The sequence below is a fragment of the Sciurus vulgaris genome, assembly GCF_902686455.1.
Source record: "Sciurus vulgaris genome assembly, chromosome: 12".
NCBI classification, from domain to species: Eukaryota; Metazoa; Chordata; class Mammalia; order Rodentia; family Sciuridae; genus Sciurus; species Sciurus vulgaris.
The window spans coordinates 27690916-27718293 of NC_136473.1; the positions used below are offsets into that span (position 1 = coordinate 27690916).

Consider the following 27378-nt stretch of genomic DNA (forward strand, 5'->3'; position numbering starts at 1 on the left):
TATCTGTTTATTCAGCACTACCGCCTCTTTCCATTGCTAGCATGGAGCAAAGATTTGGACAAATATTTGATTGCTTCCCAGGGGCTAGCCATTGAACACGTGGAGATGAATGCTTAGGTAGAATGAGTTTAAAGGGGTAAACAGACACAGTGTGATAAGATCTGGTGAACTATATAAATCTGGTGTGAGCAAACTGAAGTTAAGTCTAGAAGAGAAGATAGGAAAGAGATAAAGACTATAAACTATATGACTGCATAAGCCTTTTTAAGTTGGGAAGTTTATTCAATGTATACATTTACATATGTAGACACACGCAAAAATTGGGAACACATTGAAGCACATGAAACTAAAGTACTGAGCATTTTTTTTTTTTTTTAAATCCAACAACACAGAAGAGGGATATTACTATTTAGCTTGCCAGGCACAGTATTGGCATGTTAGTCCCACAGGATGCGATATATCTCTTTCATTAGAAGTCTTAGCCATTTCTTGTATTTATGATAGGCCCATTCATACAATTCTGAAGTTCTTTTCATGAATACATTTCTTCTTAAACAAACTTTTGTAGTTGTATATGGCCAGAATGACTTTATCTTTTTTTTTTTTTTTTTAAATGTGGTACTAAAGATCAAACCCAGTGCCTTCCACATGCTAAGCAAGCACTCTGCCACTGAGCTTTAGCCTCAGTCCCACATTTCTTTTTACTAGATATCTTTTGACTAGTGCAAGCATCTGGCTTCCTTAAATAAAGATGAGAGTATATTTCATAAACATATTTCTAAACAGCAATTCCTCTACTGAATGTTCTACTGAAAATATTTATGATTAATTTACATATTTATTATTAATTGATTTGTAGGCTAAGGAAAATATTTTGAGCATGTTTAAGTTTGTGGGCTTCATACAAAAATGAATAAAACCAGACCCTTAACCTCAAGAACAGACACTAGCTACTAAGTATGTGTTTGTCACAATCTGTGTGAACTGTATGGAGTAGAACAATCTCTGGAGTTTGGTTATATTTACCATAATTTATGATTAAAATTATAAACTTACAAGGATGGTAGAACATTCAGAAATCAAACGTTTTCAAGTCAAGCAATCACACATATTTACATTATATACAGACTTTCTTCTAGAATGGGGAGAGGTGTCTAGACAATGTTATTACAAATTTCCTGAATGTGGGCGTTTCTAATCCCTGTAATTCATAAAGCAAATCTGCTGACTTGGCATTAAGACTCTAAAATAGTGTGATCAAACTGATATATATATTATATATAAGGTGTTTGCAGAAATAACATTTACAAACTGTCTATACAGTACACAGTACTAGTACATAGAAAATAGAATCTAACTTTATGATCCCCTTTGTATAAGGCAAGACTGAATCTGTCCCCAAATTTAGTCAGCCAGAGGTACAAGCAAGAAACAGTGGTCCATGAATGAATGAATATGCCTATCAGGTATCTGGGTATTAAAAATCTGGAGAACCAAGAAATTCCACTTTTTAATCTGTGCTGCATCTGGCTTGCTGGATATACATCAATTACATTTCTTAAAACACTAATGTCGTCTGGACGGCAAAAGATTTTGTTCAAGTGGCAGCTACCCCAAACAGGTTTTGAAGAGTAGTATACAACCGGAGGACTGCAGCTGTACCAGGCCAGTTTATATAGCACCCCCCCCCCCAAAAAAAAAAGTATATTAATACTCTATTTCATGCTATTGCTATTTAAGCAACAGCGATATAAAATATACAAGACAGATCACATATGATTGCAATGTAGACCCCAAAGATTTTGTTTGAGGGGAGTTGGAGGGGGAGACAAAGGGCAAAAGTCATTGGCGGATGTAAACATCCCTATTCCACTCTCCAGCCTCATTCCGTTTTTTGGATATTACTTCTCCATCCTTGTCACAGTAGCGATCCTTGGATTTATGACGGCTTCGTTGTTTATTACACTCGTTGTGGTCCTGCTCTCGATCTGTGTCCCTCGAACGGTGCCGAGACTCCCTGTGTCTGTGGTCACTGCTCCCATGGGTCTCCTCTCTGTGGTTATGGTCACGATGTGGGGCATAGTGGTCCACATGTTCATGGGAATAATCTTCCTTTGGCTCCACATAGGCAGAGTCTCGACTCTCCTGGGTTTCAGAGTCAAATGTCTCTTGCCTGGAGAGGCCTCGACTCGTACCACTGCGATGGTTGTTTGGTGTGTGGCTGAGGAGGAAGAACGATGCTGGGATTTCTTCACTGGTTCCAGACAAGGTTCTTCTTCAGCTTGGGAAGCAGAACGGGCAGGAGCTGAGCGATCAATCCTCTGATCACCTTGAGAACCCTGGCAGTGAAGGACACATGAAGACATTAACCAGTGTGAGTGTACAAAGAGCTATTAAGATGCAAGGCTATTCAGGTGTAGTCCTTTTTATGTATCTGAAATGTTTAACCCAGCTCAAGTTACTCAATTCCTTTGGTAGTGTCATTGATATGGTTATTATGGTTGTTGTCATATTAAACTGGACCTTGTTAACTTGTGTTTTTATTTTAATGACTAAATGAAGAAGGGAGAAAGTTTTTAGAAAGCTTATATTGTGGTTCCAATGCATATGTAGGTCTGAAGTTTTTCTACACGTAGGTAGCTGCCTCATGTGAGATTAAAATATGGATTAAGGGATAAAAGGGCAAAATTAGATGAAGTGCTTAAATGGGAAAGGCCTTCACAGATACTCTTTAGTATAACCACCCCAGGAAATAAGGTAATCTCCAGAGGGGGAAAAAGATATGTCCAGTTGCCATTGTCATTCCCAAGTCCACTGAGGCAAGAACAGTTAAGGAACTTGTTCAGGGTTGTCCAAACATCCTGCAGTCTTTTAGGATCATGCAGTTAAAGTCTGTGTATATTGTGTTTAGAGTGCTTCTCTTCAGGTGCACAACTCAGTGAACCTGAATATCCAAATGACTCATACTTCTGGTCCTAGTTGGGATAGCATAGTATACTAGAGCTGGGCTTAGGTCACAGTGGTGTCACCTTAGGCATCCCACTTTCCTTACCTGTGAGTTAGAGGCTAGGGTGGGGCTCATAGGCAGAGTTGAAGTGGCTAAGGTACGGCTAAGTAGAGGGTTGGGGAGGTTGCTGCTGGGAGGATGAGTGGCCTTCCAGTAGGCCTCCAGATAGTCAGCAAGGTGCTCACAAGCATCTTCAAGTTGGTTCTCATCCAAGATCACATCAAACAACTCCTGGGGGGGGCAAATATTTTAGATATCTCACCAATCCAGAATGAGTTCCCACCAATTGGGGAGGAAGAGACTCATGAGCCTGCACCACTTGATTTGCTTATGTGTTCTTTTATAAGCTAAGACAGCAACAGAAATGTGTCACCTCAAATCCTTGTTTAAAACACTGAATGTTTAAAGTGAACAGGTGTCATAATAGTTCTTTAGGATATGACACTAAGGTTTATCAATAATGAAAAACAGTGAATATGATAGGAGATGTGAACAGGAATAAAAATTGAACAGTATAGGAAGAAGCCTGTTTTTGACACAGTAACTGCAAAAAAGCTTTAGAAATTACTGCAAGATCAGGATATAAAATTTGACAAAAGCTACTACTGAAAGCACTCAAATTGACATGGTTCAAACTTCATAGTAGTTTATTAAGAAACACATGTCTCACTGTTCAAGGTTTGTTAACATACTTCAATCAAATTGGTAACTTTTATAGCCCCTGAACTAGCAGCGCTTGATTGGAGGTAGAGGGGACTAGGGAACTAGAATTTCAGTAGTTCCAAGGCAGATTATCCACTTAATGGATTAATAATTTAGTCTACTTTATGGCAGGTAAGATGTTGGATTAATAATTTAGTCTACTTTATGGCAGGTAAGATGTGACTGGAGGAAGTATGGCCTTGGGAATTGTATCTTGTCCCTGGCCCCTGTGAGCTGAGCAGCTTTCCTCCTCCATGTGCAGCCCAGAGAAATGGAGTTGGATCACCATGGACTCAACTTCTAAACCTTGAGCCAAAATAAACTTTACCTCCTTTAAATTGTTATTGTCAGGTATTTTGGTTATAGCACTAAAAAGCTAACACTTAAACCAACACCAACAAGATCCATCTTACAAATTATCTGTGAGACTACAGTCTTGTAGTTATATTTAAGTGAGTATACCACAGGATGCACATAGCATTTTGTAAGCCATGATGATTATCTGGCTTATTAATGTGTTCAACATGTGATCTGGGAAGCAGGGAAGACAGTTTGCTTCTTCAAAGAGAATACAACTATAAATGATGAGGATTCTTTTCCCTGACAGGCATTTAACTAATTATTGCTTTTTCTTTTTCTTTTTTTTTTAAATGAAATTCCAGGTCTGATCTCTTCAACTGGATTCTGTCATGTACAGACAAAACTTACTGGAGGACACTGAGCCAGTTTATCTGCTGCTACCATCTGGACATTGAGGTGTTTAGCTTGGGATTTCCCTCGAGATTTTATTAACCTTTGTAAAACCTGTAAAAGAGACAAGTTTTCAACAGAAGAATCTCTTCACTTAGGTCAATTACAAGGTACATAAGTAACTCCTGTATCTGGGAACCTTTATATATACAACAAAAAGATGGTTTACAAATAAATTGAGCTATAAAATATAAAATATCTACAAAGTTAATATGCTGACATAAATCTCAGTTGCATCTATGCACCTGCATAGAGCTTACTGTGTCCTTTGTAGGAAGTTTTCAAACTCTTTGCCTCATGACCTCTTCAGGTTTAAAAAAAAATCAAAAATCCCCAAGAGCTTTTATGTGAAATGGTTCTAATACTTACATATTAGAACATTTTAAAATAATAAATCAGCTATAGTTTTTGTCATAGAATACAATTAAATTATTCTGTATGCTTCTATAATGTGTCATATTGGTTGAAATATGCAAGAAAAATTTAATGTGCTACAAATAATGTAAAAGGAGGACTATTTTAGTTGCATCTTTTTAGATTGTTGATATTCTTTGATGCTAAAATTCAACAAGTGGTCTTGCCTTAAAGACAAGTGGACATATAGAATCTGGAACCATATCAGTGAACTTCCCTCTCATTAATTCTCCTGGTCTGTCTAAAATTTGGATGTTTTACCATGATTTGTAACATTTACTGATTACTTGGAAAAAAATAGTTCACTGAGTTAGTCAGATCTTCCAAAAACTGTTGACATTCATATATAGAATTAAAACATGATATGTGTTATATTCTCATTGGCAACAAATGCTGTGTGTTCTCCTTGAAGTGACCGGCTCATTTTGTTCAAGAAAATACCTGAATACGTACAACCTGTTATTCATTGAAGTACAAATGGTATCCCATGGGGGAAAAAAGTGACTTAGGCAGGCAGCAGTGTCCTTATATACACTTCCTTTTGTTACAGACTCTTAAAATGTGTAAATTTAATAAATTGTGATACTTACTTTTACTATTCCACTAGAACATTCTTAACTATGATAGCATGATGGTGATACAATGACTATTAGTACTATTTTACCCACCATGGCTTTTCACCATTCATGCAAATAGCTTTAGTTTTTACCTAATGTATCCACTGAAAGTGTCACAGCCCACCAGGGATCTACGGACTACACTTTAAGAATTATTGCTCCAACCCAATAAACTAGCAGTGTTTTGCTTATGTCAGTCTTAAAAACTCATGATAGTGCATATCTTCAACCTCCACATCCATCATAAAAGCATAGCCTGTTATAATTGGAAAGCAAACAAAACATTTTAATAAAGTCTGGTTATAGAGCTAACTAGCAGCAGCAACCCTCCTTACCTTAGGAGACGAAATCTTTACATACACTATAATAGGGGCCAAAGAGGTTTTACTGAGTTGAGCTGGATGATTAATAGTATCCGCATCAAGAACTACCAGCTGTAATGTTCTTGCAAGTTCAAAAATCCTTTCAATTTCACTCTGAACTTCCGCTGTAAAAGTTTAAGCAAACTTGTTATTTAAAAAATGTCATTTTAAATGGTATATTATTTCTTCAACAGATGGTCAGATTAGCCAGTTTGTGTTTACAGGTGACACAGTTTTGATCAGAGTTATTTTTTGGAAAGGGCTATTTCTTTATAATACCTTTACAATTTCTAATATTTGCTTCAGCATAATACTGAGAACCAAAGTTTTTACTCTTTGCTGACTCATTTTTCATTCTCTGGAATCATAAAAACGAGACATCTTTATTTCTAACCACTTCACCTAGCAGCTGTTGCCAGCTTTCCTGTCACTGCATGAGCTTATCTACATTTGTGTCCCCTAATATCATGCTGTTGAGATCTTTATTAGCAAGCTGCACCACATGAAAGGTACACATTACAAACTGTCCCAAAACACAAAGAAATGGTCCTGCAACATTCATGTTATAAAGGGCAGTTATCTATTAGCTTAGATACTTTTTAGTGTTGCTTCTGTCACCAAACATCTAAAAATCTACTTGAACTCCAAGAAAATTTCATTCAGTTCATCTACTGGTCTATGTTTTCTCTAAAGATTCTAAAACCTGTAATGATGAAAATATTCTCCATGTTGCTTAGTATGGTAGCCCAGCTATAAAGCACTTAAAATGAAAATTTTAAAAATTCAGTTGCTTATTCATACTAGCTACATTTTAATTATTAGCCAGAAGCTGCTAGATAGCATAGATCTGTAAAGTATAAGATGTAGCTTGCAGTTTCCACTGCAGTTATGGAAGATCAATTCTGAGACTCCTGTAGGCCAACAAACTTGGTCCCATAAATACCCTTGATTCCTCTTATGCATCTGCATTCATACCAGAAGATTCCTAGAAATAAGTTTAACTGGTATATTGTTCCAGAAAAGCAAGTCGCTAATGATGCATCTAGCCTCACAATGTTATAGAGACCTCTTATTTACCTGGACTTGGAATCAGGGCTCAACAAACTAACATTTGGTGACATACAACCCACAATAAAGTCTTGCTAAAAAAAAAAAAAAAAAAAAAAAATGCACATATTAAACTTCCAAATTAACTAAGAAACAGACTCACATAAATTATCTCAGTGTAATGCAGTTAGCAAAATTTGGACTGTCAGTACCTTATGGAATAAGTGACAAGGAAAAAGACTTGTGCAAAACAGATTTAAGAGATTTATGAACTATGATATACAGATTTCATTTGAATCCTGATTCAGTTAAGCAGCAATCATAACACAAATGAAAAAACTCAGCATATGTGTGTCTAAGATTTGCTACTAAATAATCTGGGGATGAGAAAGGTAGGACTATAAGTGAATTAAGAATAATTTCTTTCAATTACCTCAGAAAAGTGTTCCTGGCACTCTAACATACTATATACATTTTTCTGTTGAAAAGTCACTTCCTCAGAGAGGCCTTCACACTACAAAATTAGCCTTCCTCAGCTTACTCTACCCCAGCCTTCTGCTGCTTCAGGACTCATCATCCATTGACTAATGAATGGTCTGTAATTTTCTGACCGGCTCTCTCTCCCATGAGACAAAAGTCCCTAAGACCAAGGACTTTGTGTCCTTCTGTCTCTGGCACTTAGAGTAATGCCTACCACATGGTTTGTTCTCAAGTATTTGTTAAATGAATGGACATAAATCTGTACATGGTTCTCTAATACCTTAAGCTCCAAGCTCCTTAATATTTTCACCCCTACCTCGTTTGAAACATACACTCAGCCAAAGTGAAACATGTTTTCCGGAGGCCTCTTGTAGTTCCCACTGTCCCAAATCATCATCTTCCCCTTTTTTTCTTGACTAAAGTACCATGCGTAAAGTCTGCTCAGACCAGCTTCTCAGAACACCTTCCCTTATGGCTTTTGTCCTCTATTCCATTGAACTCTTGAATTTGCCTTATTGCCATTAAGCTCCTGGAGGAGGGGCTTCATCTAATTCATCTTTTTATATGGTATATACTCAGTAAAATATGTGGAAGAGTCATTTAAAAATAACGTATACATAATAGTATTAGAAAGCCTTGGCAATCTAAATGCATCTCATTGATTTAATAGTAAGTCTAATTAGTTGGCTATCAGAGTTGAATATATGAAATGATCATTTTATAACACTTCCTGTAAGCACCCAATAATGAGCATAGTTTCAATTGTCAGATGAAGACTCATCAATGAAGAATTGTTTGGTAAGGGGTAAAACAGTTTTATAAAGCACCATAACTAACCTTTGATTTCTAGTAGTTTTTCTACTTAATCATACATCAGAGTAAACTATTATGTTAAAAACTAGCATCCCAAGGAATTTATATACTTAACCTATAAATGAAAAAGAATATCTAAAGGTTAAATATCTCATACAACCCTTGGAAAATTATATAAATTTTATAAAAATAGGAGCCTAACAATCCAGTAAGTTAAATGTGTAACAATGATTAAGCACATGTTTCAAAGAGATAAAATCATTGGGAAGGGTCTGAATTTAATCACTATTGGTAATGAGCGATTTTCAGACACCACTTTCTAACAAATTAACCAAAACTTCTGCAATGTTTTTACAAATAAATATTGGTGTCAATCAATGGAGAATAGCCCTGAATTTGGAAGCATTCTCACTATATACCTAAATTGTATTATTCTGAATATGATTTCATTATTGGTATAACAAATACTCAGCACCTGTTAGTGAAAACATACCACAACCAAACATCAGTACTGACAGCATGTGGAATTTTTAACTTGAAAGTATGACCAATCCTTTCCACACAGTGAAATCAAGATTTATACCACTAGCTGCTGACAATACATGCCTATTTTTTCTGTATAGTACGTGGATGCTCATCCAGTTAGATCTCTTCGTTGTCATTCTTGGGAGAGGAATGTTTATATAGCTTCAGCTCATCAATATTGCAAACTTACCTAAGCTTGACCTTGTGTTGGATCTTTCTATTATTGCATGCTTACTGGGATTGTTTAATACTGAGCGTTTGGCAAGGGAGATGTCAGCAGTGACCTTGTGATAGATATCCTGGTTGGAGAAAAAAGTAACAGAAGACGCTGAGGTGGGTTGTTAATCTTAAAGAAGAGAACTGAAATATATGCCCAGAATTCATCCAAGAATGAATATATAATGACCTTATTTTCCAACCATATATTAGGACACTTATTGTTCCTTTTTCTTTATTCTCTCCCTGCCTTATTTAGCATTTATTGGTTGATTACCTAGTGACAGTTATATATTAAGCACTTTACATAAATCGTCTGATTAAATTATTCCAAAAATTCCCAGGAGAGAAGTTATCCTAAGTATGTATTTACTAAATGGTAGAACAGATGTAAACCCAGACTTCTGAACCTGTATTCTTAGGTCCTGTCACATATGGTTGAGTTCTATGGTAATTATGAAAAATAAATAAGATCAAGACAAACCTGATCTTCCCTCTAGTGGCAGAGATTGAAGAATACAAATAATGAAAGATTATGATGATTATTGTGAAGAGACCATATAAGGTATTGGTGACAGTGAATTGAGGTGGGTTCATTTTAAATAGAGTAGAAATGAGCAAAAAGATCTGGAAGTTGAAAATAGTAAATGATTTATTCTAAAGAAAGTATACAGGGAGTATTCAAATGGGAAGTAGGAAAAGCTATGAACAAAACTGAAGGCTGACAATATCTTTGAAGAGGATGGTGAAGGTAGGACTAAAAGCAAAAGTCTTGATTTAAAAATTCTGCTTCAGAATAGAGGTGCCCACAAGAAGTGGCCAGATTGAGAATTCCTTATCCCATCTTCTGTAAGACCACAAATTATCTGCAGGCAAAAAAAAAAAAGTACAACTGATCAACAAATGCTAGGCAGAGCGGGCACAGGGCATACAAAATGGAAAGAAAAAAGGATTCTGAACATTGAGCCCACAGCCACCTTTCCCATCTTAGAATTTGCTGCCAGGCTTATGTTTATAATCCTCGAGGTATAAGAAAGGAAGATTGGAGAAACTGGCAAAATGATAAAGGCACACAGATATTGTGTATTGGAGGTTATCTATGTAAATTATCCATCAAGACTGTCCTACAGGTGAGTACAGAATTAGCAAAACTCCACCTACCAGCACAGAAATCTAATTAATTTGAAGCACAGCAGTTTTTATTAGGCCATCTTAGGAAAACATTTTACATGAGGAACCACAACAAACAAAGTTCAACAATTATCTGTGAAACTGGAATAAATTTGTTTAAAGACAGAATGAGAAGATTTTTTTAGAAATTAAAATGACAGTAGGAAGCAAAATTCAAAAGAAGGGTAAAAGAAAGTGAAGGGCATCTTTAAGAAAAAAGCCAAAGAGATAAATAGAAGCAAGCTAAGAAAATTAAGTTGCCCAGGAATTTCAAATTCCAAAGATTAGGAATTAAGAAAAAAAAAAAATAGAGAAAAGGAAACGAATAATTCCAGAATTCACAGTCTGATTTTTCAAATTAAAAGCATCTAATATAGTGGTTAAAAGATCTATACCAAAAATATATAATTTCATAACATTTCTGGGGCAAATAGAAAGTTTCCAGGGGAAAACAGGACAGGAATCGAAGCGTTTTGTATTTCTCAAGAACAATGGAAACCAGAAAATTATCAACAAAGGCCTTCAAAATTTGAAGGAAAGATGTTCCAAACAGAAGGCCCTAACCATTTAACCAGGAGTCAGATGGGAAGGTTGATTAAAGACATTTTTAGACATTCAGAGTGTACAGTTTCATTTGTTACCAGTTCATAGAATTCTTTGTCCACCAGTGCATTCATGACAGAATTGTTTCCTAACTCCACAGTTCCCTTGTGCTTCCCCTTTGTAGAGAATCTTTCCTATCCCACCCACTGGAAACCATAGAGCTATAACTGTCCCCCTTATGGTTTTGAATTTTCCAGAATATCATATAAATAGAAATATGCATGTAACTTTTCAAGTTGAGCCTCTTATACTTTGCCTACAGATTTGAGACTCATCTTCATTGTGTGTGTAAGTCTACTTGATTTTTAAGACTTTTGTGCTTGATGGAAGTTTGATTTAGCATTTAAAAAGCAACAAACAAGCCTGAAATTGTAGTTCAGCAGTAGAGTGCTTGCCTAGTGTGTGTGAGGTCCTGGGTTTAATTCCCAGCATCACAAGAACAAAACAAAACAACCAGTACCAACAACAAAACACCAAAAATAATAAACCCATGAATTTAAAAAATAATAAAATTATTTCAGAATGCATTCACAGATGAAATCATGCTAGAGGTGGAGCAACTAGTGCTCAATGATTATTTTAAATTCCTGTTTCCCTCTGGGGTTGGTATGGAATGTAAAGGCTATGACATTTGGGAATTTAGCTGTAACGTTTGCAATAGGGACTCCTTTATGCTGAACACCTGCATAGTGCAGAAGCAGTCATTCCTTCTGTTCACATTTATGGAGAACTATGGGTCAGTCATTGTTCTGGGTGCTATTCAGGAATTTATATTCTTACAGAAGAGGCAAAGAATGGAGAGAAGCAAACAGATATCTGATGTCGAGTTGTGCTAAGTGCCGTGAAAATGCAGAATAGTGAAGATGGAGATGGGAATGCTGTGAAGTGCTCAGAGATGATCTTTCAGGTAAGGTGACATTTGTCAGAGACCTTAAGGGAGAGAAGGAATGAGCTGGTATATTATTATGGGATGGGGGTTCCTTGTAGAAGCAAGAGTGAGTACCTAAAGCATGAGGCACTGTATTATTACAGCTGGTTGAGACCTGAGGCACTACTGATGACCAGAGCTCTAGTTATGAGCCTCGAAAGAGCTCTGCAGACTCACGGGGAAGCAGCTGCCCTGTGCTGGTGATATCCTAGGGAATCAGAAATGACACTGCCTCAGCCAGGCTTCTGTTGACCTGTCTATGGTGGTCATCTTCATGTGCTGCATAAAACAGGCCACCATCTGAGCTCTGAATGGTCATGCTTTGGGTATTGTCAGTAATAGGGGTTCTGCCCAGAATCAGACCTTGAAGATCCAAAGAGCAAAACTCATAGGGGCAATTCAGTTGCAGTAATGAGTCTGAACCCTCACAGTATGTCAGAGTCACCATATAAGCTTCTACAGTCATAAATGCCCACAGCCTTCCCTAGAGATTTGATATTAATTAGTCAAGGGTGGCATATGGCTCCTGGAATTTTCTTAACATGCTTCAGGTGATTCTGATGTGTAGCCAAACCAGTTTCGAAGATGTTTTCTTACATCAGGAAATAAAGTGATATGATATTTCCCAGAATTACTGATTCCCTCCCACAAGATTCTGGCACTGGTATACTGTATCCCTATAGCATTCCAAACACTTAAGTACTGATGGCTGATATTTTAAAAGTCACTAAGGGAGAAAACTGAATTTGTCCCAAATGGTAGCTTTCCTCCTTGTTTCCGATTTTGTTAATTTACCTGTCATTGTCTTAAAAGGTGAATCTGAAGATTGTTGTCAATACACAGTTGGTTAGGGAAAACCCCGTTTTAAAGGGGCTATTCTGTTGAACACAACAGAAAGAGGATGATTTATCAGGTGGTCTTTGATCTGACACACAAAAACACTAACAAACTGGAATAGTGATTCTGACAACTATCCAGAGCCTCCCACAAATTAACTTAATTGGGTTTCAAAACAGAAAAAGATTTCCTGAACACCTAGAACCCTTTTATTTTTCTCCCTTGTGGGCCTAAAATTCTTTGAAAATAAATTTAGTTTGTTTAATGAACTAAAAAGAAGTAATTCATTTTTTCCCTTTTAGAATGCAACCAATATACATATACCTGGTACCTTCTGGTGATTTTCTACCTTCTGCTGTTGTCTTACCTTGACAAAAGGGAAGAGGGGTACTCTGCATATCTCATTATGGGGGGAAACATTAAAGTCTTTTGAAATTCTACCTATGGACTCTGTTACTTCCTTTGTGAACCTTTAATTGGTGATCACAAGCCGAGAGTGTTGAACTCCAGCTCTGTGACTCAAGATGGCCCAAGGCAGGTCCGTTAGTAAAGCCATATGGAAGTTACTTCTGGCTAGAAACGGTAGACAATCCAACATTCAGAGATTTTATTTCCTAAATGAAATCAATCTGAATGACTGATACTACAGAATGTGGGCCTGAGATACACACCCTGGCTGGAATCCACCTTCCAAATCCAAATCAGAGTAAAGGTTTATATAGAATTGGTGAGTCAGTAAATTCCATTCCATTTTAGTCATATTAGGAAAGGGCAGTAGGTTAACATTTCATGGAGACCATAGTGTCTATATTCTAGCAGAATTTTTAGGTTTGCGTGTTCACATAGACAATTCCAAATTGTGAGAAATGAAAACTGAGAAATAAAGAAACAACCTGGGCAAATTAGATGTATGCCTTTTACACTGGCTGGTGCCTGACATCCCCAGGCCAAGCCAAAAACTATTTTCTGGCACAAACTAAATGGAACAGTAAACATGTAATGTAGTTTGGTGGTAAAAGCACTTTCCTAGCATTGTGAGGCCCTGAGTTCAATCCCCAGCACCCCATTTCAAAAAAAAAAAAAGGTCAATGTAAATTAGAAATGATTGGAGGAATAGGTATGGGCTAGAAAATATTAAATTTAACAGAACACTGAAACTGACCAATACTATGTGTTGTACTTCTGTTGTTAGGATGAGAGAAAGGAGTGTGGTGAAGAGGCAGCATATCTATCTTGTTGAAAATGTAGAAATATATACTAGTCCAACATGTTTTCAGGTCCCCTATAATCTGTTCTTAAATTTTGGACTCCCTTCATGTCTTTGATATTGCAGGAGCTGACTTAAACTTTACCATGCTACCCACTGATTATTTGATTCAAGGCTGTCTAAGTCAAGTTTTTGAAACCAAAGTCCTTGTCTGTTTCAGCACCTCACAATGCCTGGCACATACAGTGTACGCAATAAAGACTTGCTTAGAATGCAGAGACATCACAATACCTGATCTCAAACTATACTACAGAGCTACAATACCAAACAGCATGATACTGGTATAAAACCATATTTAAGACCAACACAGAATAGAATATGCAGAGAAATCCACATGGACAGTTGTTTGATCCCTAAGAAAGTGGTCAAAAACACACCTTGGAGAAAAATAGTCTTTTAAACAAATGGTGCTGGAGGAACTGGATATCCATATGAACAAGAATGAAACTAAACTCCTTTCTTTCACCCTGCATAAAACTCAACTCAGAGTGGATCAAAGACCTGGGAATTTGACCAGAAACAGTACAACTGCTAGAAGAAAATATAGGGTCAACATTCTAACATATTAGCACAGGTAGTGACTTCCTTAATAAGCGCAAGAATAAAAACCAAAAATAAGTGGGATGACATCAAATGAAAAAGCTTGCTTCTGCACAGGAAAAGAACATGAAGAGAACCTACAGAATGGAAAAAAAATTTACCAGCTATTCCAAGGGGAAATTAATATCCAGAATATATAATGAACTCAACACCAAAAGACAAATAACCCAACCAATAAATGGGCAAAAGAATTAGAGACACTTCTCAAAAGAAGAAATGTAAATGACCAGTAAACGTGAGAATATGTTCAACAGTCCTAACAGTGAGGGAAGTGCAAATCAAAATAACACTGATATTTCATGTCACTGCAGTTAGAGTGGCAGTCATCAAGAATACAAACAATTGCTGGTGAGGATGTGGGGGGAAAGACACACTTAAATATTGGTGGGATTACAAATTAGTGCAAACTCTCTGGAAAGCAGTATGGAGATTCCTCTAAAGGCCAAGAATGGAACCACCATATGACCCTGCTATGTCATTTCTTGGTAAATATCCCAAAACACTAAAATCAGCATACTGTAGTGATATATGCTTACCAATGTTCAAAGCAGCTCAATTCACAAAAGCCAAGGTATGGAACCAAGTCCAGATGTCCATCAACAGACTAATGATAAAGAAAATCTGAGACATATACCCCACACTGGAGTTTTACTCAGCAATAAAGAATGAAATTATGTGATTTGCTATTAAAAGGAAGGAAATGGGGAATATCATGCTAAGTGAAATAACCCAGACTCAAAAGTCAAGGGTTGAATGTTATGTGTGAGAACTGAAGCAGGGGGAACAAAAAACATAAAGAGCTCCCCCAAATAGGAAGGAGACCAATGGAGTACAGGAAGGGAATTGAGTAGAAGGGAGGAGAAGAGCATATGGGGCAGTCTTGGGGAATGAAATTACTGAATTATGCTATGTCCATGTACAAATACACTACAATGAATCATTTTATTTATATATACATATATATGTAAACGCATATATGACAATAGTTAAAATATCAGTAGATGAGAGCAAGTGGATCATGGGAAGAAGAGGCAAGGAAAAGAAAGGTACTGGGGAATGAGACTGAACAAATTATGTGCATGTATGAATATGGCATAACAAAATCCCACTTATGTATAATTATAAAACATCAATTAAAAATACATTGGGGGGTTTTCAAGATGGCAGACTAGAAGGTGGCTGCATTCCATGTTGCTCCAGGACTCAGAATTCAAGAAGAGGAGATATTGAGAGACTTGGGACCAACTCAGCCATCGGGTGAGTCTCTTCCGTTGGGGAGGCGTCCCGGATGGGGCGGTAGTCCCTGAACGCAGGGAACTTTTGTGAAGTAGAGTTGCCCAACGAGACACCCCTCCCGCCGCTGTAGCAGTGAACTTGGACAACTGGGAGCATCGTAGAAGGGAGGTCGCTCAGCACAACACTTGGACTTGGAGCAACCCACCAGGGCTCTGGGCAGATGCCCAGAGGAGGAGGTGTGGGGTGAACTGTTTGGACTCAGAGGGACCGCTCCTGAACAGAAGGGGGGGTGCCCCGAGGGGGAGCACAGTGGGTCACTTGGACTTGGAGTGACTGCCCAGGACTACAGGCGGTTGGCGGGAGGATGAGGCGTGCAGTGAGTTCCTTGGACTTCTAGCTACCACACTGGAACACCGAGTGGCTGCCCGGAGGAAGAGGTGTGTGGCGGGTCGCTGGAACTCAGAGTGACTGTACGGGGCTCCAGGTGGCTGCTCAGAGGAGGGGCTACATAGCTAGGCGATTAGGTGCAGAGCACGGTCCCAGGACCTAGGCGGCTTCTTGGTGGAAGAGCCGCACAGAGAGAAGCTGAGGGGTGGAGCGAAGGTTCCAGGACTGTGGGCAGCTGCTCTGAGGAGGTGCAGCCTAAGGAGACTCTTCTGCGAAGGGTGAGGCTCCCAGGCCCAGGAGGTAGGTCCGGGCCCCTGGGAATGTTGCAGAGGAAGGCTGCCCAGCCCAGGCAGTAGTTGTGGATTGAGGGGAATCTCTAGGAGGGGAACGGACCAGTGAGACCACCCATCAGGTGAGTCTTCCCTACCAGGTGAGCTTTTCCCACAAAGACGGTAAAACCAGAAACACAGGCCCAAATAGGCCTTGCCTCAGCCCGCAGCCTAATTCCCCTTTGGATGACCATTGGTTAACAAGTGGAGGCACCTCTGCTCACTAGCAGGGAATATACCCACCTGAAGGCCACCACCCCTAGAGAGGCAGCTTCCTTGTGGAGCACTGCACTATCAACTTCCTCCAAGACTTCAGGCTACTGAAGGCTAAGAGGGGATATACTAGAAATCTTTAGGGACATTATAAGTAATAGAGGAAATCTGCAAAATCTCAGCGGGTCCACTGATTCCTGAACAATATAGAAACAAGGGAAGAAATGACCGCCTTCAAACAATCTAGATGTTACATTCAATAAAATCCAATGACAGCATGGCAGAAGAAATGACAGAAAGGAGAGTTTAATTATGTACATAATTAAAATGATCAGGGAAGCAATCGATGAGATAGAAAGAGCAATGCAGGCATTGAATGATTGCACCCAATTGATCAGTATAAAGAGCAAATACGAGAAGCAAAAGATCATTTCAACAAAAGAGATATTGAAAAAAAAAACAAACAAATCCTTGAAATGAAGGAAACAATAAAACCAAATTAAGACTCCATAGAAAGCACAATCAATAGGATAGAACACCTGGAAGACAGAAACCTCAGATATTGAAGGCAAAATATTTAACCCTGAAAACAAAGTTGACTAAACAGAGAAGATGGTAAGAAAATCATGAACAGAATCTCCAAGAACTATGGGATATCATGGAAAAGGCCAAATTTAAGAATTAATTGGGATTGAGGAAGGCTTAGAGAAACAAACCAAAGGAATGAACAATCTGTCCAATGAAATAATATCAGAAAATTTCCCAAATCTGAAGAATGAAATGGAAAATAAAGTTCAAGAGGCTTATAGGACTCCAAATGCACAAAATTACAACAGACCCACACTCAAGGCACATTATAATGAAAATACCTAACATACAAAATAAAGACAGAATTTTAAAGGCTGTGAGAGAAAAGAACCAAATTACATTCAGGGGGCAACCAATACGCATATCAGCAGATTTTTTCAATCCAGACCCTAAAAGCTAGAAGGGCCTGGAACAACATTTTTCAAGCCCTGAAGAAAATGGATGCCAACCAAGAATCTTATACCCAGCAAAATTCACCTTCAAATGTGATGATGAAATAAAATCCTTCCATGATAATCAAAAGCTAAAAGAATTTACAAAAAGAAAACCAGCACTACAGAACATTCTCAGCAAAATATTCCATGAGGAAAAGATGAAAAACGAAGAAGCAAATCAGCAAAGGGAGGAATTATCCTAAAGGAATTGTCAAATAAAGGGAGGAACCAAGTCACGTCAAAAAAAAAATAAAATAAAATAAATGAACCCAAATGACCGGGGAATACAAATCATATTCTCAATAATAACCCTGAATGTTAATGGCGCTGAACTCATCATCAAAAGACATAGACTGGCAGATTTGATTAAAAAGAAAGATCCAACAATATGTTGCCTGCAAATGAGACTCACCTCATAGAAAGAGATTATCCATAGAATAAAGGTGAAAGGATGGGGAAAAACATACCATGCACATGGACTCAGCAAAAAAGCAGGGATATCCATCCTCATTTCAGATAATGTGGACTTCAAGCCAAAGTTAGAAGGGGATAAAGAATGATATTTCATACTGCTTAAGGAAGCATAAATCAGCAAGACATAACAATCATAAACATCTATGCCCCAAACAATGGCTCATCCATGTATGTCAAACAAATCCTTCTCAATTTCAGAAACCAAATAGACCAATAACACAATAATACTAGTTGATTTAACACGCCTCTCTCACCACTGAACAGATCTTCCATCAAAAATTGAACAAAGAAGAACCATAGATCTCAATTAACACAATCAATATTTAGACTTAAACAGACATTTATAGAATATACCATCCAACCAAGAGCGAATAACACTTTCTTCTCAGCAGCACATGGATCCTTCTCTAAAAAAAGACCATATAATTATGCCACAAAGCTAATGTTAGCAAATACAAGAAGACAGAGACACTATCTTGTATTCTATCAGATCATAATGGATTGAAATTAGAAATAAATGACAGAGTAAAAAACAGAAACTACTCCAACACCTGGAGATTAAAACAATATGCTATTATATGATGAATGGATAACACAAGATATTAGGAAGGAGTTTAAAAAAATTCTTAAGGGTAAATGAGAACAAAGAAACATCATATCAAATCTCTGGGACACTATGAAAGCATACTTAGAGGAAAATTTATTTCATGGAGCGCATTCAATAAAAGAAGTAAAACCTCAACAAATAAACGACCTAACACTACAGCTCAAAACCCTAGAAAAAGAAGAACAGACCAACACCAAAGTAGTAGAAGACAGGAAATAGTTAAACTCAGAGAGGAAATCAACAAAATTGAAACAAAAAGAAACAATACAAAAGTTGACAAAATAGTTGGTTCTTTGAAAAAATAAACAAAATTGATAAACCTTTAGCCACAACTAACAAAGAGAAGATGAGAGAAAACCCAAATCACTAAAATTCAGAGATGACAAGGAAATATCACAACAGACAGGATTGAAATACAAAACATAATTAGAAGCTATTTTGAAATCTATACTACAACAAAATAGAAAATTTCGAAGACATCAACAGGTTTCTAGAGACATATGAATTGCCTAATCTGAATGAGGAGAACATACACAATTTAAACAGACCAATTTCAAGTAATGAAATAGAAGAAGTCATCAAAAGCCTACCAATAAAGAAAAGCCTGGGACCAGATGGATTCTCAGCCGAGTTCTACAAAACCTTTAAAGAAGAGGTCATTCCAATACTTCTCAAAGTATTCCATGAAATAGAAGAGGAGGGAACCCTCCCAAACTCATTCTATGAAGCCAATATCACCCTGATACCTAAATCAGACAGAGACACATGGACGAAAGACAATTTCAGCCCAATAGCCTTAATGAACATCGACGCAAAAATTCTCAACACAATTTTAGCAAATCACGTGCAAAAATATATTAAAAAGATAGTGCACCATGATCAAGTGGGTTTCATCCCAGGGATGCAAGGTTGGTTCAACATCAGGAAATCAATAAATGGTAATTCACCATATCAATAGACTTAAAGTCAAGAATCACATGACTATTTTGATAGATGCAGAAAAAGCATTTGAATAAAATACAGCACCCCTTCATGCTCAAAACACTAGAAAAAATAGGGATAGTGGGAACATTCCTTAACATTGTAAAGGCCATCTATGCTAAGCCCAATGGCTAATATCATTCTAAATGGTGAAAAACTGAAAGCATTCCCCCTACAAACTGGAACAAGGCAGGGATGCCCTCTTTCACCACTTCTATTCAATATCATCCTTGAAACTCTAGCCAAAGCAATTAGAAAGACCAAAGAAATTAAAGGGATACGAATAGGAAAAGAAGAACTCAAACTATCCCTATTTGCTGATGATATGATTATATACTTAGAGGAACCAGGAAATTCCACCAGAAATCTTTTAGAACTCATAAGTGAATTCAGTAAAGTAGCGGGATATAAGATCAATGCACATAAATCTAATGCATTTTTATACATAAGTGATGAATCTTCAGAAAGAGAAATTAGGAAAACTACCCCCATTCACAATAGCCTCGAAAAAAATAAAATACTTGGGAATCAATCTCACAAAAGAGGTGAAAGACCTCTACAATGAGAACTACAGAACACTAAGAAAGAAATTAAAGAAAACCTTAGAAGATGGAAAGATCTCCCATGTTCTTGGATAGGCAGAATTAATATTGTCATAATGGCCATACTACCAAAAGTGCTACACAGATTCAATGCAATTCCAATTAAAATCCCAATGACATACCTTACAGAAATAGAGCAAGCAATTATGAAATTCATCTGGAAGAATAAGAATCCCAGAATAGCTAAAGCAATCCTTAGCAGAAAGAGCTAAGCAGGGGTATCGCAAATACCAGATCTTCAACTCTACTAAAAGCAATAGTAATAAAAACGGCATGGTGTTGATACCAAGATAGGACAGGTAGATCAATGGTACATAATAGAGAACATGGACACAAACCCAAATAAATACATTGTTCTCATACTAGACAAAGGTGCCAAAAATATGCAATGGAGAAAAGATAGCATCTTCAACAAATGGTCCTGGGAGAATTGGAAATCCATATGCAACAGAATGAAACTAAACCTATATCTCTCACCATGCACGAAACTAAACTCAAAATGGATTAAGTACACTCGGAATCAGACCAGAGACCCTGCAGATTATAGAAGAAAAAGTAGGTCCAGATCTTCAACATGTCGGCTTAGGACCAGACTTCCTCACAGGATTCCCATAGCACAAGAAATAAAAGCAAGAATCAATAAGTGGGATAGATTCAAACTCAAAAGCTTTCTCTCAGCAAAGGAAACTATGAGCAATGCGAAGAAAAAGCACCTACAGAGTGGGAGAAAATCTTTGCCAATCATACTTCAGATAGAGCACTAATCTCCAGAATCTATAAAGAATTCAAAAAACTCTACACCAAGAATGTAAATAACCAATCGAGAAATGGTGCTAAGGAATGAACAGAGACTTCACAGAAGAAGATCTACAAGCAATCAACAAACATATGGAAAAAATGTTCAACATCTCTAGTAATAAAATCATCCTAAGATTCCAACCTCATCCCAGTTAGAATGGTAATTATCAAGAATACAAGCAGTAACAGGTGTTGGCGAGGATGTGGGGGGAGAAAGGTACGCTCATACATTGCTGGTGGGCTGCAAATTAGTGCAAGCCATTCTGGAAAGCAGTGTGGAGATTCCTTAGAAAATTTGGAATGGAACCACCATTTGACCCAGCTATCCCACTCCTTGGCCTACCCAAAGGGACTTAAACTCAGCATACTACAGAGATATAGCCACATCAATGTTCATAGCTGCTCAATTCACCATAGCCAGATTGTGGAACCAACCTAGATGTCCTTCAATTGATGAATGGATAAAGAAAAACTGGTATATATACACAATGGAATATTACTCAGCCATAAAGAATGATAAAATTATGGCATTTGCAGGCAAATGGATGAAATTGGAGAATATCATGCTAAGTGAGATAAGCCAATCTCAGAAAACCAAAGGGCGAATGATCTCGCTGATAAGTAGATGATGACATAATGGGGGGTGGGAGGGGTTATGTGTTAGGGTTATGATTAGGGTTAGGGAGGGGGGCAAGAATGGAGGAAGGAAGGAGTGTATAGAGGGAAAAGAGGGGTGGGAGGGGCGGAGGGAAGGGAAAAAAGAACAGAATGGACCAAACAACATTACCCTTGTAAATTTATGATTACACAAATGGTACGCCTTTACTCCATGTACAAACAGAGAAACAACATGTATCCCGTTTGTTTACAATAATAAAAAATACATTGGCTTAGTTGAGTGGAAGGGAAGAATAGGAAAGATAAAGGACTAAGTCCAAGCTTACTGGCATGCTGTATGATAAAGCTTTGTTCCCAGTCATTCTCTGCACAGGTCCTTGAAGAACTCTAGGTGTCTTGCTTCAATACAATGCAATATTCCCCGATAGTTTCACACTCTTTACACCCTGTACTAGACGTGCCCTTCTCCTCCTCTGAGTTCAGCTGGTGAAACCTTAGGTACCATTTAAAATATGCTATCTGTACCTTGTACTGTCCATGCTGAGGTACCCTTTCATTTGTGTTCTCATTTAGTGCTAGAAGTTTCAACTTAACAGTATTCATGAGTCCTTTTTAAGGACAGTAGAGTCAACATTTCTGCATTTCTTTAGCACAGAGTATGTAGTAGATATTGATTGATTCAGCATTCATTCATTCATTGTTCAGATCAAGTAGTGTTCTAGGCACACAGTTCACAAAAGTTTAAGAACCTCTATCCTGGAATTTATATTATCATCACTCTTCTGTGGACTAGAACATAGGTAAAATACATAAAAAGAAAAAGTAGAGTGTACGTGTGTGCACATATGCACGTCACCAAGGAGGATATTTGAGGGAAAAGCGTTCCCAGCAGAGGGAACTGCAAAGTGCAGAAGCCCCTAATGTGGATGTGGATGTCAGCTGTCTGGGAACAGTCATGTAGCAGTAAGGAAGTAAGTGGCTGAGCAAAAAGAGCAAAGGGGAGTGTAGTGAAAGAAATGAGGATAAAGGGTGTGTGCAGAGTCAGATCCCAGAGGTCATAGAGGCCATAAAAAAGATTTCGGTTTTCAATCTGAGTGAGAAGTCATGAACAAGGAATGTTGAGCTCCAGCCCACAGTTAACAGGGACATTCAGGCATTCAGGCTGCTGACCTGAGGATAGACTAAGGGAAGTAATGAAAAAAGCACTAAGCCAAGTCCAAGGAAGACATGATGGTGTTCAAATCAAAAGGATAGAGTAGAAGAGGAGTGGATTAGAAATGGATGTACTTTGAAGATGAAGACAACAGCATTTGGATGGAGGATATAAGAAAGAAGAGTCAAGGATAATTCAGTGATATGGGGCTTGAAGGGCTTGAGGACTGAAAGCTGAAGAAGCTATTAAATCAGATTGGGAAGACTGGGAGGGTTGGGGGGGAAGTTTGGGAGGTCCAAGCAGACATCTTAGTGGTGACGTTGAGTAAGGAGTTTGGTATCTGTGTCTGGAATTCAGAGAAATACCAGCAAAGAGAAAGATACTTAAAAGTGAGTGTAGTTGAAAGAGGGAAAAGACCAAAGGGCTTAGCCTTGGGCTCTCCAAGATGTCTATCTGGTGAGGAAGAACCAGCAGAGGAGAAAAAGGAGCAGCTAGTGCAACAGAAGGAAAAACCAGAAAAGTGGTTCCAGAAACCAAGCAAACTGTTTTAAAAAGGGATGAAATGGTCCACCGTGGTCATTTATTGCTTGTGGTCAAGTAATGTAAGGACTGAGGATTCACCCCTGGATTTTAGCGATGTGCAGGTCACTGGTGATCTTGACTAGCTCTGGTTGAATAGTGTGGTTGACAGCATAACTGGAAAGTAGACATGAGAGAAGAAAGAAGAGCAAAGCAAGTATACACAACTCTTTCAGTGAGCCTTGCTGAAAAGAATGAAGAAAAATGAGAATTGTGGGAAATGGAAGTCAAATGCATTTTTGTATGTGGATGGAGTTCTATGGAACAGGAAATACTGATGCACAGACCTGAAGGAGTGTGGTAGCTGTATCTAGCTAGTTCGAATGAGAGGATATGGGGAGTGGGATCTAGTGCTCAAGTGGTTGGGAAGTGGGTTGGCCATTGCTAGAAATATATCCTGAAGAGTAAGCAGAACATTCTGGCAACATGCAACCAGGGATAGTTGTGGTGGGACTTCCTCTGTTTGCCATTTTCTCAATGACACAGGAACTGAAGTTTGTAAAAGAGATTGAGATGAGAAGAGTTGCTAAGGGTTTCAGAAGGAGAAGAGATGCTGAAAAAGTCTTTGGGAAGAGTGGTAAAGTGAATGACAAAGGGTTATTTATTTATGATGAGCTGGTTGATTACGAACTGAAGGCCATGGCAAAGTTCAGCTTATGAATGTAAGTACAGGAATTGCATTTTCCAGGGATGCAGATGTAGAAGGAAATATGACAAATATTTATTGATTTTGATTCAACTGAATAAATGAATAAATCTATACGATTGCCTGTCATCATATAGACATTAGTGAGCAGTTTACCCTTGATATCACATGCCTGTCCCACTACGGTTTTGGTGATTGTAAAGTCAAAAATCCACAAAGGGCAAATATTCTGAAATACTCACCGCCCTTCAAATTCTGTGTTTTAAAAAATCAAACAATGCTTTTTGCATCATATCTGTGACCTGTAATTGAGAACGCAATAAATTATGACAAAACAATCACTATTACAATAAAACAATTTTGCTTAAGAACTCTTAGAATTACCAGAGCTTTGTATGGAAAAAGAAGCATGTGAGGTTACCACATTTTTCTGTTTCTAAGTTCCAATGCAAAGACAATTAAAAAGACAAAGTTCCCCAAATGTATCCTGATGCGTTAGTGGCAATAAATTACACGCCAAGTGGTTTCAGTTACTCTCCATTTAATACGATTTCCTGGACTGAGTAAATTGTAGCTAGCAGAAATTTCCCAAGCAACAGCCAGGAGACTGACCATTAAGCAAGGTATATCACAGCTGAAAAAAAAAAAAAAAAAAAAAAAAAAAAAAAAAGCTTTGCTGCTGTGAGCTCTTTAAGTTCACATTACAGAGTTCAAAGCGGGAGGTAGTAGTCATGGAGCAGTTCAGCATGTGGAAGTCAAATGTGCTACAGAGGGCCGATACTCACTCATACCCCTTCAGAGAGGGGCCTACTAGGGACCACTGGCCTCATGGAAGGTACAACATCATAAGGAGGGGTGTGCTCTGTCTTGCAGAGAGAGGAGATGTGTTTAGATGTTTCACAGATGGAATGCATTTGACATGTAATAAGGTAACTTTGCTGAACCTCTTAATGAGACATTTAAAACTTTTTTCTACTTGCTTCTTTCTAAATAAACCCAATCAAAGATTGGTGGGTTTATTTTCCTGAGTTTTCACATTATTGAATAGTGCATAGGTTTTCTTGCTCATCTCAAGAAATGCTATTATCATAATAGTTCCAAAAGCATAAAGTGGCACTTTTGAACAAAAACTAGTTGTAGAACAAACAGAAACATGCCTCATGCAAAATAGGTGCCTTAGGCTTGACTGGAAGTTAATATTGCTTTTCAAATGCATTTGAGTTTTCTGAAGAGTTGAGATGACCATGGTTAATTATGGAAGAAAGAAATCTTCCATTATCTTTGCATCTTAGATGTTTGTCTTACCTGCATAAAACCTAATTTCAAAACATTGAATCTCACTACCAAATATTTGAAAATTTTGTTTTATTGTGAGCATTTAAATTGGCATGAATGTATGCTCCAGTAAACAGAAATTATGATCACTGTTCCCAGGTTAGTATTTAAAGCTTTTGGATTTTTAGTTTCTATATGTTGGCATGTTAAAACATAAATGTAAGACCTTGTGTCTGAGAAGGAAGGTGATTACTGTGTAATAATATATTCAGCCATGCTTCAGTGGCCTCAAAAGGTTCATTATCAACTTGCATATGTAATATGCTTCTCAAATGTAGTTTAGGTAGTGTTTCTGTTGCATAACTAATTCATGTATTCTGCAGTAATTTTTTTTGTTTTTGGAAGAGCAGGGGAGGAGCTAAATTTCGTTGTAATTCTAAAACTATCAACACTTTTCAGCTTGCTTCAAATACAATTTTTTTAAAAAATTATATAATACCTAATTTGATTACATTAAGATTGATTTTTTGATAGTATTTGTATATTATATTCTTTTGATAACAGAAAAGGTTACATTGACCCAGAAATAATCTTTTTTTTTTTTTTTTTTTTTAAAGAAATGCAGGAGAGCAATAGATGTAGCCTTAGACACTGGGATAAATAAATTAAGACTTTTTGTTCTATATGACTCCATAAAGGAGTTCCTGAAAAAATATATATTTAAAGAATGACATGCACCAAAAGAACAATACTATTTAACTATTTTAAGAATTTGATAAACTGCTGTGCAAATGTAATTTTTGTATCAGCCTGTCACTGAAGAACATTTTCTTGTTGCTTAAAATCACTTATTACAAACTTTTTCACTTTGTTTGAATTTAAGTTGCTTATGGAGGGATTTAAAAAGCATTTCAAATTCCATAGCTTCTGTCTGAGATTTCACCAATATTTGTAGACAGCACAATCAATCAGAGGGGAGAAAAATATTACTGTGACTGTGCTGTCGCATTTTACTGATTAAAATTTTACCTAACTCTTGAAATTAATTTTAATAGACACAATAAAGGTAGAATACATTTTTTTGAACAGAAAAAAGAGACAAACATAATAACAGTGACAGCACAAATGCCACACAAGCACCACTCTAAAAGCAATCTAAAACACAGAAAAACAGTCTTATTGTTGAATCTCAAGCTCTTTTCCCCCTGAGCTCTACATTGAAGTTTTACCACAGATCTGATAACATAAGAAGAATGAATACCAGTGCCCAAGGCATCATAAGCATATTTATTCAGTTATTACGTTTTATACCACCTGGGTATTACTGAAAATGTTTAGAAGCCAAGTCCTTGTAACTATGCAGTATAAGAAACACCTTTTCCACCATTATAATTAGGAATATAAATTGCATGCATTTTAATAACAGCTACCAAGAAATTTTACTTCCAAGCCTTTAACTCTGAAAGTGGCGCCATATTTGATAGCTCTTTGCCTCCAATCTGTGGACTGTCAACTAGCAAAGGGTTACCCATGCTGGTAATCAATTGGCTTCTTAATAACGGTAGCTACAGAAATTACCTTATTTGATGGAATATGGTACTTTGTGCCCCTATTGATGAGTACATCTTTTTATCTACCCTTTCCTGCTCACCCTATTTTGTTTGAATTTTTTTAGTGGAAACTTTGGTGATAAACCTTTTTAAAAGTTTTGAAATTTAAGGGTAAGCAAACTTCAAACACTATCTTAACATCATGGTTTTAAGTGGCTGTTCCTATTCTGTGAAGTCCAGAGTGGCCTAGCAATGATGGTTTTTCTACATTCCTAACCTATGGACACTGCTGGTCACTTGGCTTCAAGCTTGAGCTATGATCAGAAAATAGGACCAGAGAGGTAGGCCCACTGGTGTGGATGAATATCAAATTGGGGCTTTCTGTGCTAACACAAAAAATCGAAGTGTTTTAAGTTTTGTCTTGAGTTTTGAGGTTTTCCCTTCTTAAGGTAACCATAAATTTATAAAAAACAAAAAATGCAAGTGTAGGGTTCAGTATCTGACACTTTATTAATAACCTTTGAGTTCCTCTACAGAGTAAAACACTGTTTGCAGAGGACAAGATTTTAG

General features: G+C 37.4%; 2 protein-coding genes and 1 long non-coding RNA gene across 3 annotated transcripts in view; 1 reads left to right on the plus strand and 2 right to left on the minus strand.

Annotated features, from left to right (window-relative positions):
- Positions 1-27378, minus strand: part of CACNB2 (calcium voltage-gated channel auxiliary subunit beta 2) — a gene marked incomplete at its 5' end in the record, with an annotated part of 169961 nt that overhangs the window by 58428 nt on the left and 84155 nt on the right.
- On the minus strand, positions 945-24291 carry LOC306642146 (voltage-dependent L-type calcium channel subunit beta-2-like). Its single transcript, XM_079107643.1, is given in 9 exon segments — positions 945-2223; positions 2226-2339; positions 3053-3238; positions 4418-4513; positions 5826-5977; positions 8908-9000; positions 9003-9016; positions 24226-24236; positions 24238-24291. Coding segments are annotated over 9 exon segments (1086 nt in total). The 5' UTR covers positions 24277-24291; the 3' UTR covers positions 945-1842.
- On the plus strand, positions 2255-11738 carry LOC306642149. The gene is made up of 3 exons (XR_013758401.1): positions 2255-2374; positions 4372-4569; positions 11489-11738. It is a non-coding gene; the product is annotated as an uncharacterized lncRNA (long non-coding RNA).